The sequence below is a fragment of the Fulmarus glacialis genome, unplaced genomic scaffold (genome assembly GCF_000690835.1).
Source record: "Fulmarus glacialis isolate BGI_N327 unplaced genomic scaffold, ASM69083v1 scaffold44238, whole genome shotgun sequence".
Taxonomy (NCBI): domain Eukaryota; kingdom Metazoa; phylum Chordata; class Aves; order Procellariiformes; family Procellariidae; genus Fulmarus; species Fulmarus glacialis.
Genome location: NW_009230968.1, coordinates 16,939 through 34,940, shown reverse-complemented (window position 1 = coordinate 34,940; position 18,002 = coordinate 16,939). Strand labels below are relative to the sequence as shown.

At 37.2% G+C, this 18,002-nt stretch overlaps 1 protein-coding gene across 1 annotated transcript; it reads left to right on the top strand.

Annotated features, from left to right (window-relative positions):
- Positions 1–1,930: 1,930 nt before the first annotated feature.
- On the top strand, positions 1,931–17,355 carry HCFC2 (host cell factor C2). Its single transcript, XM_009584404.1, has 15 exons — positions 1,931–2,074; positions 2,451–2,611; positions 3,665–3,873; positions 4,373–4,457; positions 5,537–5,640; positions 6,217–6,405; positions 7,667–7,852; positions 8,282–8,385; positions 9,393–9,555; positions 10,562–10,762; positions 11,999–12,069; positions 13,304–13,441; positions 14,801–14,986; positions 15,458–15,743; positions 16,824–17,355. Exons 1-15 carry the CDS (start codon positions 2,030–2,032, stop codon positions 16,847–16,849), a joined length of 2,154 nt encoding a protein of 717 aa, XP_009582699.1. The 5' UTR covers positions 1,931–2,029; the 3' UTR covers positions 16,850–17,355.
- Positions 17,356–18,002: the final 647 nt, after the last annotated feature.

Genomic DNA, 18,002 nt, shown 5'->3' with positions numbered 1-18,002 from the left:
GCGGGCTGTCCCCTGGCTGAAAAGCTGCCTGGAGTCGTAATGGGGCGCGGGGGCGGGAAATAACGTCTGGTCGAGGGGTCCTCCCGGGGTTGTGCAGCGCCCTGGCTGGTGTTGCGGGGTTAATGCTCCTTTCCGGGAAAAAGGAACCTGGAAAATCTCCTTTTGCGCATCACGTCTGTGCTGCTTTCACAGGCCCTCGTCCTGGGCTGCAGTCTCCCCTGGCAGGTCTCAGCTGAATGACTGCAGGCTGGATTAGCCCCCTCGGGTGTCCAAATCCCCCTTCTTCCCTCTGGTGGCAGCTCACGAGAGCTGAACACGCTGAAATAGGAGTCTTGGTTAGAAAAGTGAACATGTTGGCATTGGGAGCCTTTCCAGACAGGAAGCTGCCCCAAACCGATTTTATTCATGAAAGATTAGATGCCTAAATAGTTACTGTACGGGATGCTATATGAGGCTGGAAAACTTTTGTGTCATTTCAGAGCTTGGGCTGAGACGGGAGAGTTAGGTGACTGATCTGTGCTTCTCAGTCAGCCAGTGCTGGCTGCTTGTGCAACATACCAAAAGCATGAAAGTGAGAGCGTGTTAATTAGCCTTTTAACTTGCCAACTTTTAAGAATCATTAAAAAAATATTCTTATCATGCCCTGCTTCCCACTCGCCCCCCACCCCCCCAAAAAAAAGGTGGTGGTGTTTTTGCTGAGTGTTTTTGAGATAAAATCTGGGAGCACAAACATGTTTTGGAGGTTTTTGGAGTTTATTAAGAAGAAAATGCTTACTGTCAGAGTTCTTCCAAACAGATTTTTCCATGGTGGGTTAAGGATCTGCGGTACTTAATCACATTTTTTTTGGGGGGGCGAATCTCTCAACCTGTCTGTTTTGATGAGTAATCTAAAGAAAGCTTTCAGATAGTACAGTTATACTGTCTTTCAGAACAGAGGTTCTAATAGGTGCTTTTTGAGTGAGTCTTAACATCACTTCTTTTCTTTTTCTGCCCAAACTTTCTGCTAAAGGTGTTTACCCTTTGCAGCAGTGACAAAAAGGATCACGACTCAGTTGTTCCAGTTCCGAGACGGGTGTTTGGCCCAAATTGACCTTTTTTTTTTTTTTTTCTGCGGGCTAAGATGCAGGGTTGTGACCTGGGCTGCCGGAGTTTGGGATGTCAACTATTGCTCTTGCTATGAGTGTGGTGACTTCTGAGGAGCTGGCACACAGCGAGGGCATCTTAATCCCCTGCAGCAACATTCCCTGGAAGCTTCTGATTTCACACTTTTCCTCTTCGTGCTCATGAAAAAAGCTTAGGAAAAAGGAGACAGAATCTCCTGTAATTCTTTCATTCCAGAACAGTTTAAACACCAATATGCTGCTGCTGGATCATGCAGTCTCAGTTGCTCTTTCTTGCCTGTGTGCCTCTCCTCTCCCATGTATCAGTGCAGTGCTCTGTAGATAGTAACATTGGTCCCAGAACAGTGTAATTAGTTTTTCAATAGGGCTATTAAGTCCAGGCACACTGCCATGCTGCTGTAGCTCTAATAATTCTGTTTCTAGGGCTAGCTCCCTCTGAGTTAGCGTAGTTATCTCTTTTGTGTGGAACTGCACTTATGTTCCTCATTAGCCTCTATTTTTGGCAAGTCCATTAAATTGCTGGGTGACCCTTGGTAACTGACTTAGTTACAGTAACCTCATGTGCTCATTCATATATTGAGTAACATTGGTTTGATAGAGGTGTTTGCTTTTCTTTTTATTAAAAAGAGAAGTTTTAATTCAATTAAAACTTCGTGTTAAACAAACAGCCCATTCACAGTTATCTACAAGTAAAAGGTAATTCTTTAGAAAGCAGAGATGCTTAAAAATACACTTTCCTTCTCAGTGTTTGAAACCTCTCTCTCTTTTTTTTTTTTTTCTTTTTTCTTTCTTTTTCCCCTATAGCTACAAATCAGTGGTTCCTTCCTGCTGTAAGGGGAGATATTCCTCCAGGCTGTGCAGCACATGGATTTGTTTGTGATGGTACCAGAATACTAGTTTTTGGAGGAATGGTTGAATATGGAAGATACAGTAATGATTTATATGAATTACAGGTAGGAAATGTATGAAGATGTTTCAGTTTTGAGGACTACTTTAACTATTTATTAACAAACACATTTTATATTACCAACTGGAGAGGAAAGGTAGATGAGCTTTGCTTTGCTCCAGGAGGAATAAACTCTTTAAATAGATCCTGAAGATGGAGAAAATCTAAATAACTTTGAAAAAGAGATTTCCATCTAGTCTAAAGAAAGTATAAGATATTTAATGTTTTATGAAGGTTAGCTCTTATGTGTCCCTTTTAATGTATATCCTAAGAAAAGCCGAGCATTCCCTTAAAAATAATTCAGAAAATACACGAGTGAATTCTATTGACTATGAACGACTATAAATGAAGATATTTCTAAATATATATTTCTTGTCTTTAAGGCCAGTAGATGGCTCTGGAAAAAAGTAAAACCTCAAGCTCCTTCCACTGGATTACCACCTTGTCCTCGACTTGGCCACAGCTTTTCTTTATATGGTAACAAGTGCTATTTATTTGGTGGCCTGGCAAATGAAAGTGAGGATTCAAATAATAACGTTCCCAGGTATGCTGATTTGGTTTGAATTCAATGTCTTTGAAATTGAATTATTAGATGCGACAACTTTGAAGAGGAACATTCTAGGGAGGCTGTCCTGCATACCAAGTACTCACATTCGGATTATTTGTGCAGTGGAGGGGTTACATGCTAAGAAACTTAAATATTTCTTTTGCTAATCCTACAATATGTAACACTGACTGACAGCTCTAACACTTCTGGCGGGAAACCTGAGTAGACTTTGGTGTTTTTCCTAGTATTTTGGGTGATGTTTTTAAGAATGGCTTGTTTGTTAGAATTACTTAAATCAGCAGTGTCATGAGTCATCGGGGAATTCACAATGGAAGTTTCCTCTATAATGCTGTAGAAAACAGTTATGAATTCATCTGGAAATTTTTTAAAGTAACGGCTAAAGTTGCCTTTATTATTGGCAAACAGTGCTATAATGCTGAAGTTTTATATCCACATTCACCTGCAGTTCAGAGCGCTTATATCCATGAGCTATAAACTTGCAATTTTAAACTCAGTAAACGAGGTATCTGGTGTGAGTGCCAAGATTCAGAGACCGTTATCTAAAAATAACTTGCCGATAGATTCAGCAACAAATGGCTAATTGTCTGTTGGCCAGCCTGAAGGCATCGGAAAAGAAACAACTTCTTTTCACCTTTGTTGCCTTAGAGTTGCAGAAATTCATCTCTAATGTCCCATGTCATCGTGTATTTCTCACAGCTTTGCAGTTTATTCCAAGTTTGTCCATATGTAGTAATTTCTGCTAGGAATGTTGTTTACCGCTTTTGAATGTTTCTTTCGTGTAATATAGTGCGTCAAGTATGATATGAAAGCATGTTTCCTTAGAGGCAACAAGTTATAATAGTTCATTTTTTTGTTTTAAATCCATTTAGTGTTGGTACCGTCCGCAATGCCATCAAATGTTTTGGGATTTTAAAATTCTACACTCTTCCAAGATAGAAGTCTGTAATACTTGGAAGTGGTCGGGGTTTAAAGCTCACTTGTAATCTTGCTTGTAAGTGAATTCTTCATACTTTGTCAATAATACCCTAGGTATTTAAATGATTTCTATGAACTGGAGCTGCAACACGGTTCTGGAGTTGTCGGCTGGAGTATTCCTGTGACCAAAGGGATCTTGCCGTCTCCCCGAGAATCTCACACAGCCATCGTATACTGCAGAAAAGATTTGGGAAGTCCAAAGATGTACATTTTTGGAGGGATGTGTGGCTGTCGGCTTAATGATCTCTGGGAACTTGACATAGGTGAGTTGATTTGCCGGTAGAAGTCAGTGCAGGGGCCTCACTGGCTAAGAGGAAAAATTATACTATATAATGATTAATGGCATGATGTGGTGCAGATATTATTGGGACTCACACCATAGCGTTAACCTTTTGTAATTTTTGTAATTAAATAGATGCAGCATTGTTTTCATATATTATCCTCATTGAGTTTGGTTACACTGTGAGATTGTTTCCTTAGAGTGCTTTAAAGACTGTCACTATGATAACCAAGTTGAATAACCGTAATGAAACCATAATATATCTTTTTGATAAAGTGATAAACAATCAGTATGTCAGTATTTCCTGTGAATTTTAAAAGAAGCTTTAAGTGCTTGTTATTGTGCCTTCTTTCTTAAAGTGGCCATCTTAAAAAGGTGAAATTTTGTTTTGTTGAATGTTAGAGATATGTTCGCTCCTAATATCCAGGTAGTGAAATACACAGTAATAAGTTGCTTGAGGGTTTTTATTCTTTTTCTTTCAGAAACCATGACCTGGTCAAGACCAGAAACTAAAGGGACAGTACCACTTCCTCGCAGTCTCCATACGGCCAATGTAATAGGAAACAAGTATGTCTGTTGTTAAAAGCTCAACTCTAGAAAGGTACACCTAGTAGGAGAATGATGATGCTTATCCACTACTGCTCAGTATAAACCATCAGCCCTGTAGAGTACTTTTCTGCTTCTATTATCCTACCTCAGTGGAAATTAAAAGTACCATTGTTAACTTAAGGGTATCAAACTGTCAGTGTTTCCGTCCAGCAGGACAATCTGCCCAACCCACAAGCAGCTTTATAGGCTTCTTAATGCACCTTTGTGCGTTCTGGGGCGGTCTCAGCTGGACCTGAGCTGGCTCTGTCAGGAGCCAACTTGAGTGCCTCTGTGTCTGTGACACAGTGAACTAGCTACACAAAGAAACTGCCCAAAGAGTAGAACTAGTTCTAGGCAAAACCATTCCACATTTTTGTGGGCCAGTTTTTCTGTAGTCTGTTCCTCATTACTTTGCTTCTTACCAGTATGATTTGTTTTGGCAGATAGCATTGATAAAATGGACTTTTAAACATGGGTTTCAGTCCATTTTATATCAGTTTACAAGCTGGCGTGAGGAGAAAGAGGCAAGGGGGGAAAGAAGTGTGAAAGCTTTGTATCCTATGATCCAAGAGCTTAGCTTTTTATTATTTACATAAAATGTTATTAGTTTGTAGCCTGCATTATGTTGTAAAATTTTGATATCTGACTTAGATACCGGTCTTCTAATTTTAGAATGGTTTATTGAGAGGTCTGCAGTAAAGGGTTGTAGAAATTCCGTGTAAATGTGTGATTTTTGGAGAGTATTAGCAGTTTGGTGTTTTGTAAAAAGATACAGTATTAACTTCTGTTTCTGGGAAGGTGTTTGAGGAGTTTGGGGGGTTTTTTGTTTGGTTGGTTTTTTTAAATCAGTTAACTTTCTGAAAAAATTCAGAAGGTAGATGTCTGCAACAATACTTTCTAAAGAGACTAGACACAAAAAAAATCTGCTGTAAACCAGAACTGTAAAGAACTGGAAATTTTCTGTTTTGTCCTAGTTTGAGAGAGCACATGCAGCAGATCTGGATGTTAATTGGCTTTTCTTTTCTTTTTCCCCTCTTCCCTCTTTTCCTATATTTCAGAATGTATGTTTTTGGTGGATGGGTTCCACAGTCAGCAGGAGGTGAAATTTCTGCTCATGATGGTGAATGGAAATGTACCGGTTCATTTTCTTATCTTAATTTGGGTCAGTGTTTCTGCCTTTCTGGGAGTGGGCATTTTGAATTAATACTTTCCTAACAGAGTAGAATAAGTATTTTGAAGACCCTGAGAAAAGTTTTAGGATACACAGTTGTAATCCTAGCTGACTAAAGAAGATGCCACTTAATCTTAAGAAGTGATTTTTTTATTATTATTATTTTTCTTTGAACATTCAGCAGGTTTGCTGATGCGAATATTTGTTCATACAACATTAATGCTAAGTAATATAGATACTCCTTTTTCATTTAGAACACAAATAGAACACAAGAGACAGATCCTGAAATGAGTTTTTTCTAAATGTGATAGTACTACCCCTGAATCTTGTATTTGCCTGAGAGAGACAACCAGAGGTCAGAAAATTTATCCTGTATTAATTGATCGTATCTTGCAAACTAATTGGAAGGCGACCTTCTTTTTGTAATATTGCAAATTTAAATGCAATTGTCTATAAAAACAGAGGTGATTTATTTTCATTTTCTCTGAGCAGTTAAGTGTATTAACATCTGTATTGCTTGTTTTGGAAAACATCTAGAAACTAAATTTTTCGAGTTTCATTTACTAGATACCACAGAATGGATAGGTCTGATCTCAGATTGCCAGGAGGACAAAAGTAACTTGTTACCAGGGCCAAGAGCAGGACACTGTGCTGTAGCGGTTGGCACTCGTCTGTATATCTGGAGTGGTAGAGATGGTTACAGAAAAGCTTGGAACAATCAAGTTTGCTGCAAAGATCTTTGGTACCTTGATACTGGTGAGTCAGAAATAAATAAGAGACTTGTACTATGTTCCATATTTTATTAACATAGGGGAAGCTGGCATCATTGGTGATCAGAACATCTAAAGCTGTAGCAAACTCAAAGATTATTTCAATTTTAAAGCTGATTTAAATAAACCACACTTCACTGTTGATTGTTTGAAGGCTACAGCTGTAACTTAAACTGAAAAAAATTAGGAAGGCTTGTTTAAAGCCTCTGAAAGAACTTTGTGGCTAGATTCTGCGTTGCATGCCATGGTCAGTAGATACAAGGTGCTAAAGGGTGTTTTACCTAAACTCAAGGTTCCTGGCCTCTCTTCTTAGTGATCTTTGCTGCTGCTACTTACTCTTTTTTACCAAACCCCTCCTTCTCTTGGGATCATTGCTGCTGCTGCTTCCTCATCTCTTGGACTGCAAAAGATACTGTTGAATCTGAGAAAGGACCAGATTGTTCCTGGGGCTGAAGGGAGTTCTGGAGCACTAATCACTCATTAATAGCTGGTTTGATGGCAGGACACTGAGATGGTACTGGGAGAGAGGGAACTAGAATAGTACTTTTGGGAGGGAGTTGTTGCCTGCTTAAGCGGAGGCGTGAGAATGGTTGCTGGAGATTGTGAAACATTTAGGAGATCGTGGGTGTTTTTTTTTTTTTTTTTCTTTTTTTTTTCCCCTCCCCTCAGGAAGGTCCGAAGAAGAAAAAGAGTAGCAGGGGAGAGATGTGCTTGAGAGTGCAGCCTAGTCAGGCATCAAGGCAAGTGAGAGGAGCAGGTCATTGGCATTGAATCATGCCTAGGCTTCAGCCTCTGCAGAAGAAGTTTGAGGGAGAGCTCACTTTAGCTACAGAGAGCAAGCAAAAAAGAAGCACAATCTTCTGTGAATCCTTTCCACGAATATGTAAAGGTTTAGGAGCCAAAGAGCTGTGTGCAGCCTTTTAGAAAAGGAAGACGCTTTCTTATCTCTATAATCCCTATAATGATATATATACAACCCAAAGACTTACTGGCAGCAGAAGAGCCAGGAAAGAAAAAACCAAAGAAAGCATCAAAACTTCAGCATTTTTGAACACTCTAGAATGACACGTTATTATTCTCTGACTTGACTTGCCACCTTTGACAACTGTTTCTTGTTGAATCTGGTATATATTGTACATAAGTGAAAAAGGAGCTATTGATTTTGCTTGCATTATAGAGATATTTCTTAAACTGATAAAGGAGGGCAATTTCAAACATGCCATCTGCGTTTTATTGGCTTCTTGTAGAGAAACCTCCAGCACCATCACAAGTACAGCTGATTAGAGCTACAACCAACTCTTTTCAAGTGAAATGGGATGAAGTACCTACAGTTGAAGGATATCTTCTTCAATTACATGCTGACTCACCAGTGCCGTCAGTGGCTGGAATACCTGGTACTGGGGTTCCTGAGACATCAATGCTGAGTTCACAAGGTAGTAGTCAGATCACATTACGCTAATGTTTGTGCAAAGGTAGAGTAGAGGGTTGCATAAGTAATTAATACGAGTTTGTTTTTTTTTTTTTAAAAAAGTCATTTTGAGAGAGAGACCCTATTTCTTTGGTTATTCCCAAAATGTGTGTATCATAATTATGGAAAATTCAGCTTTAACTTGTCTCTGTCAGTTTTGGCCAGCTATCTGAATACAAAGATATTTGTACAGCGCTGGGCACTATTTGAGAAAAGAAGCAGTGAGGAAGGGATTTTATCTGACTGTTTGGCCACGCAGTTTCATTTCAGTCTTACAACCAAGTCTTCCTTCAGGCAACCTCGGGTCTCCCTCTTGCTTACTGGAATAGGTTCCAACCAACATAATATTAAGTTTTATGTAACTGATTGGAATTTGCTTTTGTTTACCTGAAAGGTGGCTCTTCTCTACATCAAAGTCCACAATCATTGCCTAGTGTCCCTTATCCAGAAATGAAGGTGGATCATCCCAGCCAAACAAATAATGTCATTCCTAATAACGTAAGTGTAAACTGAAAAATGCCTAAGTGGCAAAGTGGGAAGCGAGAGAACTGCCAAAACACTTTCTCAGTTTTAAACGTCCCTGCATACTTTTTAGGCCTTAGAAAAAATCCAAAATCAAACAACAAAAAAAGACACGTGCTGAAGTAGTTGTGTCTGTTTTCTTACATCCTTCTTACTTTTATGACTGACAGACAGTCTTTAAAGTCTTTTTCCTGGTAATGCAGAAAGGAAACTGCAGCTGTATTCCAGAATGCTAACTGGGAGCCTGATACCAGTAGAAATACTATTCATCCTTAGAATGTTGGTGAAATTAATGTGGGAGGCAAAAAGGATAAGGCATATTCCTTCTTTGTTAGTGTTTTTATGCTAGTCTGCTTAGTTGTAGGTTCCTACTACAGTATAAACCCAATTATTGTCTATTCTGGTTGTGCAGTTGTACATGTTCCACTGTTTTGCCAATTTAAAAGAAAAAGGGAGGAAAAACTCTGGGTAAAGGATCACATTTTTAGAAATTTAGACCTTTTCTTAGTTGTGTAAGGCCTCAGGTCTGTATGGGATCCATCATGTATTCTTGTAGAAAACACACGTAGAAGTACTATGAGTTTTACTAACAGTAGAAATACCTTAGGTACATGGCAGGAGAGCAAAGGTTGAAAGCCTCTGTAATTGTGATTTTTCCCATCCCCTCAAGTCCCCCCAGTAGACTAAATGTATGCATCAATGCACTTCCATGTAATACCGTAAGAATGTGAGCTCGCTCTCAGATAAATTTTAGTATGTGTCAGGGACACTTCCAAGTCAACTTAGAGTTTGAGTCTTTGTTTTGTAATGGCTAAGATAAGGTGGATTGTGAGGTTGGTTTCTTGTTTTAAATTTAAAGTGGTAGGGGGATTTGTTGGAGGATTTTTGTTTGATGTTTTCGAGCAAGCATTTTCATGCCATGTTTGCAACTGAAATTTCTGAACTTTGCAGTTAAACATTAACAAATGTATTGTTTTGGTTAGGTCCAAGTTTCCCTTTCATCCAACTCATTATTAAAAGTAGAAGGAAAAGAAAAGGTTGCAGCACCTGAAAACAAGATTACACAGGAGACTGTGAAAAACCATGCAGATGCTACAGGATTCAAAGAATCAAATGCCCCTTCTCTTTTGCCTGTTTGTACTTCAAGTAAGATGACTATAGAATAAAAATTAATTTAAAAGTGAGAGTTAAAATTCATCTCATAAACATAAAATAAGATTATTTCTGTCTTGCAATTTAAAATTATTTTAGAGGCCTTTGTAGTTTAAAAAAAAACAACTTGCGCTAGTTACTACTATACATATTTTTAGAAGATATGAGGAAAAATGAAATCTTAAGTTGTTTGAAGTGTTGCAAGGGACATGAAATTGTCAATATATTAATTATTATGATGTGTCTCTCTAAACATAAATAGTCCTTTTTAACATCAAAGAACAGACTGACAGGACCAGATTCATTTTACAACATTAAGGTGGTAGTAACTCCAGGCTCTCTTTGACACTACTTCTGACTGTTAATAGTGAAAAGCTATTAACCGATGTAAAATTTTAGGCGATGTAGAGAGGAGCATGTTTCTCTGTGACTGTAGAGGAAATAGAAGATGACTAGGCACTGACTTAGGCATTTCTCTGAAGTGCCTTAAGTTCAGTGTGGTGAATCCAGGCTCAATCACCTGATCTGTTTATATTTGACTTTCATGTAATGTATAGGTTGTTGGATTTTCATTTTCTTCACAGTGGAACTTAAGTACAGCGTGGAAATTTTGGTTCTTAGTGCTAAGTGAGAAACAGACTTCCACAGTGGTTAATCTTAAGTTGATTGTTACAAATCTGTGATACTGGTTTGTGTAGATACTTTCTCTTTATATTAGGATTTTTTTTCCAAATTAATCCTTTCGTAACCAAATAGATATAGAATAGTAAGCTTGCCATTTTAATACAAGTGTTTACATATATCTATTTATGACTATGCTGACAGACTCTTGTTAAGTTATATACCTAAAGAAAGCATTAGCAATTAATATAATCAGATCTATTCTAACCTAAATCTGAGTTAAACTCTGGTTTTATATGAAACTAAAGCTATTAGATCAAGTTGAGATTTGTAAGGTGTTACCAGTATTGAATTCTGGTTAATATTTTCTTTTTTTAAGGTCCTCAGACTTCAGCAAATGTAGGTGAATTACATGACTTGGACAAACGAACTGTAAATCCTGATGCTTCTGTATCCAGTACTGTCTCCAGCACACAAACTATGGTAACCCAGCAGGCTGTTAAAACTGAATCATCAAGTACAAATGGGGCAGTTGTTAAAGATGAAACTTCACTAACAACATTCAATTCAAAATCTGAAGGTTTGAAATGTGTTTCACATACTGTATTTTGAGCCATATATATCTAAGGCCATCAGAGTTCCTCTAGTGTGGTGGGATTCCCATCTTGACTAGTACCTGGGATTGAGATAGGGCTTTGGGCATTGAGGACCTTGGGCAGCCTGGATGATCTCTGCTGTGATTTAAACATCTTTTAAAATCAGAATATTCCTTTTATACATTTGTAAACCACTTTGTTTCCTGTAAGTGAAATGTCCTTTGAATCTTCATTTATGCAGAAGCCCATTTTCTAAATAGCAGTGGCAGCCAGTTTTGGTGCCCTTAGCACATTTGCCTTCATTCAGTGTTTGTCTGTTTATTTAGTCAGCAAAAGACCACAAATAGTAACCTTAGATGGTTTTGATTTTAAACAATTGACCTCTGTAACAAATATGGCCAGTTCATGTGGCTGCCTCACCGCTAGTCAAATGTGGTGACCTCTTCACAGTGTGCTTGAAATGGCTGAAATAAGCAGCAACGCAGAAACCAAACGTATTGGTAGTTTTTCAAGTTTTGTTTTTCGTGAATATCAACAGGCTGTGCTTTTTATTGTTTTGAGTGTTAACTAAAGAACTGTATTCTCTTATTGACACTGTGTGACAAGTGTAATTTTTACCAAACAGTATTGTATTTTCAAAGCAAAACCCAGAAACACAGGTATAGAATACTAATACTCCCTTGCGTTGCTCATGTGCTTAGTGCTTACGTGCTTTAATTTTTTTTTTAAGATTCCGTTTTAAATTTAATAAATGTTCTTTTCCCATTTGTTAGGATTGTTTAAAGATTAACTGTTCATGTTCAGAATTCAGACTGTATTGATGTCAGAAACAATGCATTCAGATTAAGATTTCATGCTTAGACTATTCATACAATGTCATCAGTATGTGCCTCAATCTGGTATTTAGATTATTTGTTCACAAATATTTCATATTGATTTCATAATTCTGTCACTTTTTAGAATTTTCTGAGTCCTGCCTTCTGTCTGTATTATCTGTAGCAGCCTGCAATGCCAGGCTCTTAAAATTGTTTTGTGAATATGACGCCAGCCAAAATTAGTTGTTCGTGTTATAAATAGAACTGCATGCAAAAGAAGTCTGAGACATACTTTTGCAACAGACACGTGTAAATGGCTATTAAGGTCAACTTTCATACTCTGTGGACTTTGTGTTAAATTTTTCATATCACTTAAGCTTTTTAAATATAACTTTTTGTTTCTAGCTGCTGAAACTGCTTATATCATGCCTTCGACAAGGGTCAATACTGGACAGACAAATGATTCACACTCCTCTGTAAGTCTGAAAAAGTATAATCAAACTGCTGTATTTATTGTTCTGTTGATTAGTTGTGAGGGCTCTTCTGTTTTCCCTTAATTATATCTCTGAAAGAAAAACAATGTATATTTAGGGCTTGAAGTGAATAATACAGGGGTAAACAGTTCTGTTGTAAAACTAATTGCATTGTGTGGGTTTGATTTGAGTCTAAGTAGCAGTTGTGTAGTTGGGAGGAGATCCAAGTATGTGTTTCAGCTGTTGAATCATTTTTATCGACTGGCACAGTGGAATAGTCTCTCTGCTACATGATGTGCAAATGTAAAATGTTTTTCTGTATGCACAACTGAATTTAAAGTGAAGTATGTATTAGATCAGACTAGTGTTAGCTGCTGATCTATAGGTTTGAAACATAACTAAACTGACATCTTGATGTTTTTCCCTAGAGGTGATGGGGACTGGCTATGCAAGCTGTAAATACTGCCTGAAAAAGTAAATGCTTCCTATTTCACCTGCTTACAACTTAATACACAAAACCAAGGTGCCACTGTTGCCACCAAAGAGAGGAGCTAAGGATGGGAAGAAGCAGCTGCTACTAAAGGGTTGGGGGTGCTTTTGCCAATAGCAGCCGCCACTCCTGCCCCTTTTCCATGCTGACAGGATCATGGCCTGCCTGTGCTGGGCACACTGACCATGCAAGCACCCTCCCTGGTGCCTGGAGACAAGCAAGAAAGACGGTTTGTCTTTCTGGGTCAGTCAGGAACAGCTCCCGTGCCCTCCACCACCATTGCCCCATGCCACAGGAGAGGCCCTGTTCTCAGCTACAAGCGAGTTCAGCAGCAGCAGTTTGGGGCTGAGGTATAGCTGAATCCCAGGTAGAGCTACTGATACTGGATCTTGTTGTGAAACTTCTTGACCTCTGAGTGAAATTAACTCACAACTACATGCTGCTACAGACACCTAGTTCTACAGCTTTAAACTTCTTCCCCTCCCTGTTTAAACTAGAGTGTCAGAGGTGACATCCCAACTGTTTGGTTTTCTTTTTTTAAATGATGGACTGTGTCTAAATCAATGTATAAGAACCAGTTGGTTTTGAACAATATTTTAATAATATATGCATATTCCTTTGAAGTATAAGAAAGTAACACTGGTATGAAAGGGGGTTGTCTCTTACATATACTAGAGTCTTAACATTTTTTTTTTTACATTACGTTGAAGTATGGGTAGTCTGCATAACTTGTTCTTCAAATACTAGAAAACTCCACAAAGACAAATGGCACCAGTGAAAACAAGAGACCGGCAGTGGTATGATGTTGGAATTTTTAAGAACAGCAGCGCTGTGGTGAGCCAGTTCTACTTGCTGCCAGAGGAAACACTGAGCATCTCTAACAAGGTAGCTGCTAATTCTTCTCTGACATACTTGCACATATGTATTTTGGAATCTGTTGCTCATATGGTTGACAACAAAATGTGGGATTTTCTGATACTGCAGCGAATCTGGTGCTTATAGGAGTTTTGTATTTTGTGACCATGTAGTTCCTCCTGCATTTTGCTCACCTTTTTTTACTATTTCCTAAATCAGATTAATTTTCATCTGTTGTTCTTGTATGATAATATGGAACTTCTTCTTGTGCTATTGCTAATTCTTTCAGTATTTCTATTTCTAGCCTTTGGAAACAATTTTAAACTTAGTGAACTTTCAAACCAGTAAAAATTCTTAAAAATTAAAAACACCCAGCTTTTCAGTATGTTATTTCAGTACAGCATTGAAATGTTTCAATCAAAGTTTATTCTCTGTTTCCAGAATCTTTGCTTATAAATCGTTAAAGATACTAATAAGACATAGGCAAGGCTGTTTAAAAAGACTAGATATGGAACTGTAGTGGGTTTTGTATTAGATTTCTCTAGCTTAATGTTGTTGCATGTGTAAGTTTATATACGAAAATGCAAATTTATATATGAAAATGCGGTATGTGTGAAACTTGCAAGAATGTTGCAGTTTTGATGGTGAAAGTGTAAATTAATGATGTCCTAGCAAACTAAAACCAAAAACAATGGGTATATGTTTTCTTGAGACAAACGAAAGAACAGAACACTTTCAAAGAAAGCACTTCACTATAAATATTGCACATCTTAGTTTTTACAGTGTTTACATTGATTGTGATTTCTTATACATTATTCAGAAAGAAAATAGTTCCATTGGAAGTTTCAAGGATGCATCAATGAATATTTTAAACGTGGAAGTACAGTAGCACATAATGTTTCAGAAACCTATTTCTTACTATTTGTAACTTACAGTGCGTTTCTTTAAAAACATTTTGATTACCTACACATCAAATTGCAACTCCTCACTATAGGAATAACTGTTTTTGAAAGAAAAATATTTTTTAGAACAGAAGAGTATACTAATTAAATCATAAGCTATGCAGTTGGAAATGCTACTTTGCTTTTACTTTCCCGAGTAAAAATGACCAAAAGGTGCAGTTCAATTTAAATGACTGAAAAATGGGTGGGGTTTTTTTGGTTAGAGAGGTAGTCTCATATTGCTTCTTCGATCAGCTGTTTTAAGGTGAGCTAGTGCCTCAGTCAGAACCTACTTGTAAATTCTCATTTAAGTTTAAAAGTGTTAGATTGATGTTCAGTTTCAATTAAACTTACTAATCTCAGTTTATCGCTACCCACTTTATATTTTTTTAGGCTAATTGTGTTTAGAATGTTTTAAAAATTAACACAAATGTTGCTTTATTTTCAGATGGAAAGTGCAGATGTACCAGACTACAGATTACTTAAGAAACAGGATCTTTTTCCAGGCACAGTGTACAGGTTCAGAGTTGCTGCAATTAATGGTTGTGGTGTTGGGCCTTTCAGTAAAGTCAGTGAATTCAAAACTTGCATTCCAGGTTTTCCTGGGGCTCCTTCAACAGTCAAAATCACCAAGGTGAGAAATATAGGTAATTCTAGTTCTGATGTATAAAATTCTGATCACAAGCTTAATCTCAGAACTCTTGTTTTAGTTGGTTTGTTGTTGGGGGTTTTTTCCAAGTAGAAATTGTTATATAAAATAGTGTCAAATGCTTAATTGGTTAATTCTGCTCAATGCAATATTCTTTAAGAAATTTGCTACAAAGAATTATTTTAAGACTTAATGATCACATTACCAGATTCACATCTTAATCATCTGATTGTTTCCCCGTGATTCTCTTTCTGCATCCTTGAATCTGGAAGGGTTTACCATGCTTTTTAAAAAAAAGTCAAAAGACACATCTTTACCTCCAAAGAGTGATGATGCTAGGTTAGAATTTTCAGATGATCTTTAGAGGGTTTTTTGTGTTTTCATATTTTTATTTATATATTTTCAAGTATCTAATGGTTATCTACATACTATCACGTTTTCTCCCTTTTTCTTCAGAGTGTAGACTGTATTCATCTTTCTTGGGAGCCTCCTGCTTCACCGTCTGGAAATATTTTAGAATATTCTGCCTACTTAGCAATCCGATCCACACAATTACAGGAAAATCCAAGTCAGCTTGTGTTTATGAGAATATACTGTGGTCTTAAAACATCATGTATAGTGACTGCTGCCCAGCTTTCAAATGCTCATGTTGATTACACTTCCCGACCTGCAATAGTGTTCAGAATTTCTGCAAAGAATGAGAGAGGATACGGACCAGCCACGCAAGTTCGATGGCTTCAAGGTAAAGTCAGTGTCAGACGCAGCATTTAAATGGGCTGTAGCTGTGGCAGAGAAAATGGCGTATTGCGTCTGTAGAACTAACACTTCTCTCAGCAGTGCGTGTGAAGTTCTTGACATGTCGTTTTGTTCCATATAGAAGTTTTAAGAAAATTTAGTTGTTGAATTTGGCATAACATTTTTTTAAAAATTTTATATTTGTTCACAACCAAAGACAAGCAAGTACTGAAATGTTGGTTATTGAGTCTTACCCAGTCCCTCAAATAATAAAAGCCTACTAAGCTTCTGATTTCCCTGGGCTTCGCTTCAGCTCAAAAGTTTATCATTCTAATAAATAATCCAGTTACATGCATGGGTGTAATCAGGTTTTTTTCAGTCTTTCCCCTGCTCCTTATTAGAAAAATTTTTGGTAAGGTGCATTTTTGTGACACATACACACTTTAAAGTCCATATTACAGCCAGAAGAGGTTTTGTCATCTTGTCCCTGCACTTGAATTTGTACAGGTTCATGATGAGTTGGGGATGGGAATGGATCCACTGAAAATAAAGAGTAGTTTTTAGCCTGATGAGTTCTGGCTCACCTTTTAAGTAAGCCAACCCAGGGGCTCAAATAAGAAGTTTTGCTGTTTTTTCTGCTCATCCCACTCCTTCCCGTTTCTGGCTTAGCTTTCTGCTGGTTGGGAGCTGGCTTTGCTGAGCAAGAGGTCCTGTGAGCATGGAGAAAGTTTGGGAACAGCAGAGCGAGGGGAGTGTGCCCACCCCCTCAGGGAGCCATGAACTGTTGCATGGGTTTAGCTGACCTCTCAGTTTGTGGGCTGTGATCCATAGGGTGTGGTTGAAAGCGAACTGTTGAACACACTACTGCTTGTTTTTTAACATGTTTTCCTAAGATGGAGAGCAACAATGAAGAAGTTGTCTTCGGTAATGTTTAGTATTCCGATGCTGTTTTAACCCTTTAATTGGCAAGGGTTTTGACCGTGATTTGTGTCCCAGAACTCTGAAACAGTAGTTGTTTTGAAAGTGTTTGACCATGTACACAGTGTGAAATTATGAAACATTTAACAATGTCTCCTTCTTTTTGCAGATATGAAAACATCAAGCTCAAAGTAGAAACAACATAATAAATCTCAAGTTTCGAATGTAGTGTTTAATGTAACTCTTGTACTATTTGTAAATGCTACAAATATTTTATTTTTGCATTGTTTTTATCTTAAAAATATATAACCTTTTTTATGTTTGAAACATCAGCATTATACAGCCTTGCTCAGGTATGAGTACCATATAGAAATTATATTGAAGATGGTGGGGTAGAGTACACACTCTGTCCAGTAGCTCTTTTTGGTAGTGATAGTTAAAATATAAAAAATACACAGTTTCAAACTAAAAAAAAAAAAAAAAATTGGCACATGCAGTAGTATTTGAGGTAGAGTCCCCATGATTGCTACAGATCTTGCATAGATGATTCATAAGATTTGGTATATGAGCAAATTCGGTTTGGTTTCAGTTCCTTATTACCACATTCTTCATTGTGGTGCCTGAGTACAAGGCAAAAACTTCCAGTTATTATATAGTAACTTAAAATGTATAAATATTTTAATATATACTTTTTTTGTAAAGAAATGATTTTTCTACTATTTGTAACAAATATCTTAATCTTGAAAGATATCCCCTGAAGATTTAAAAGGAAAAAGATAAACTTAGTCATTTCTCTTATTACAAAAAAAAAAAAATTCATTGTAAATGCACTACTAATATTTAGAAATATCCTTTTGTAGTTGTACAAATCTTAAACTTGTAAATACCAATGTTTACAAGAGACCTTTCTGGTCTTGTATTAAAACTTCCATGAGATTCATTCTCTTTTTTTTTTTTAAATCCATATGCTTTGCTTTTAGCATATGCTTGCTTTTTGCACTAATAATAACTTACCTCATTCCTGTGTTTGTAATCACTTGTGTTGCTTCCATAATGTTTCTGTAAAACTTCAATCTGAAAATTTTAACCAAAGTTTAGAATACATGGTAAGCAATTTTGCACATATTATATGGCGACTTTCAACATATTTATTCCAGTTAATCTTCTTAAGTGCTTGTTTGCTTTACCAGTATATTCTACCAATCAAGTTCAGTATCTCCCTTTTACTATGCATCATTTTACATTAACTAGCTAGCTGATAAATTCAACAAGCATTACTTCTAGGAATAGGTTGATCCATTCCTATGCTAAAAGAAAAAATTTGTTCACAGTAGTGAAATAAAGGTAA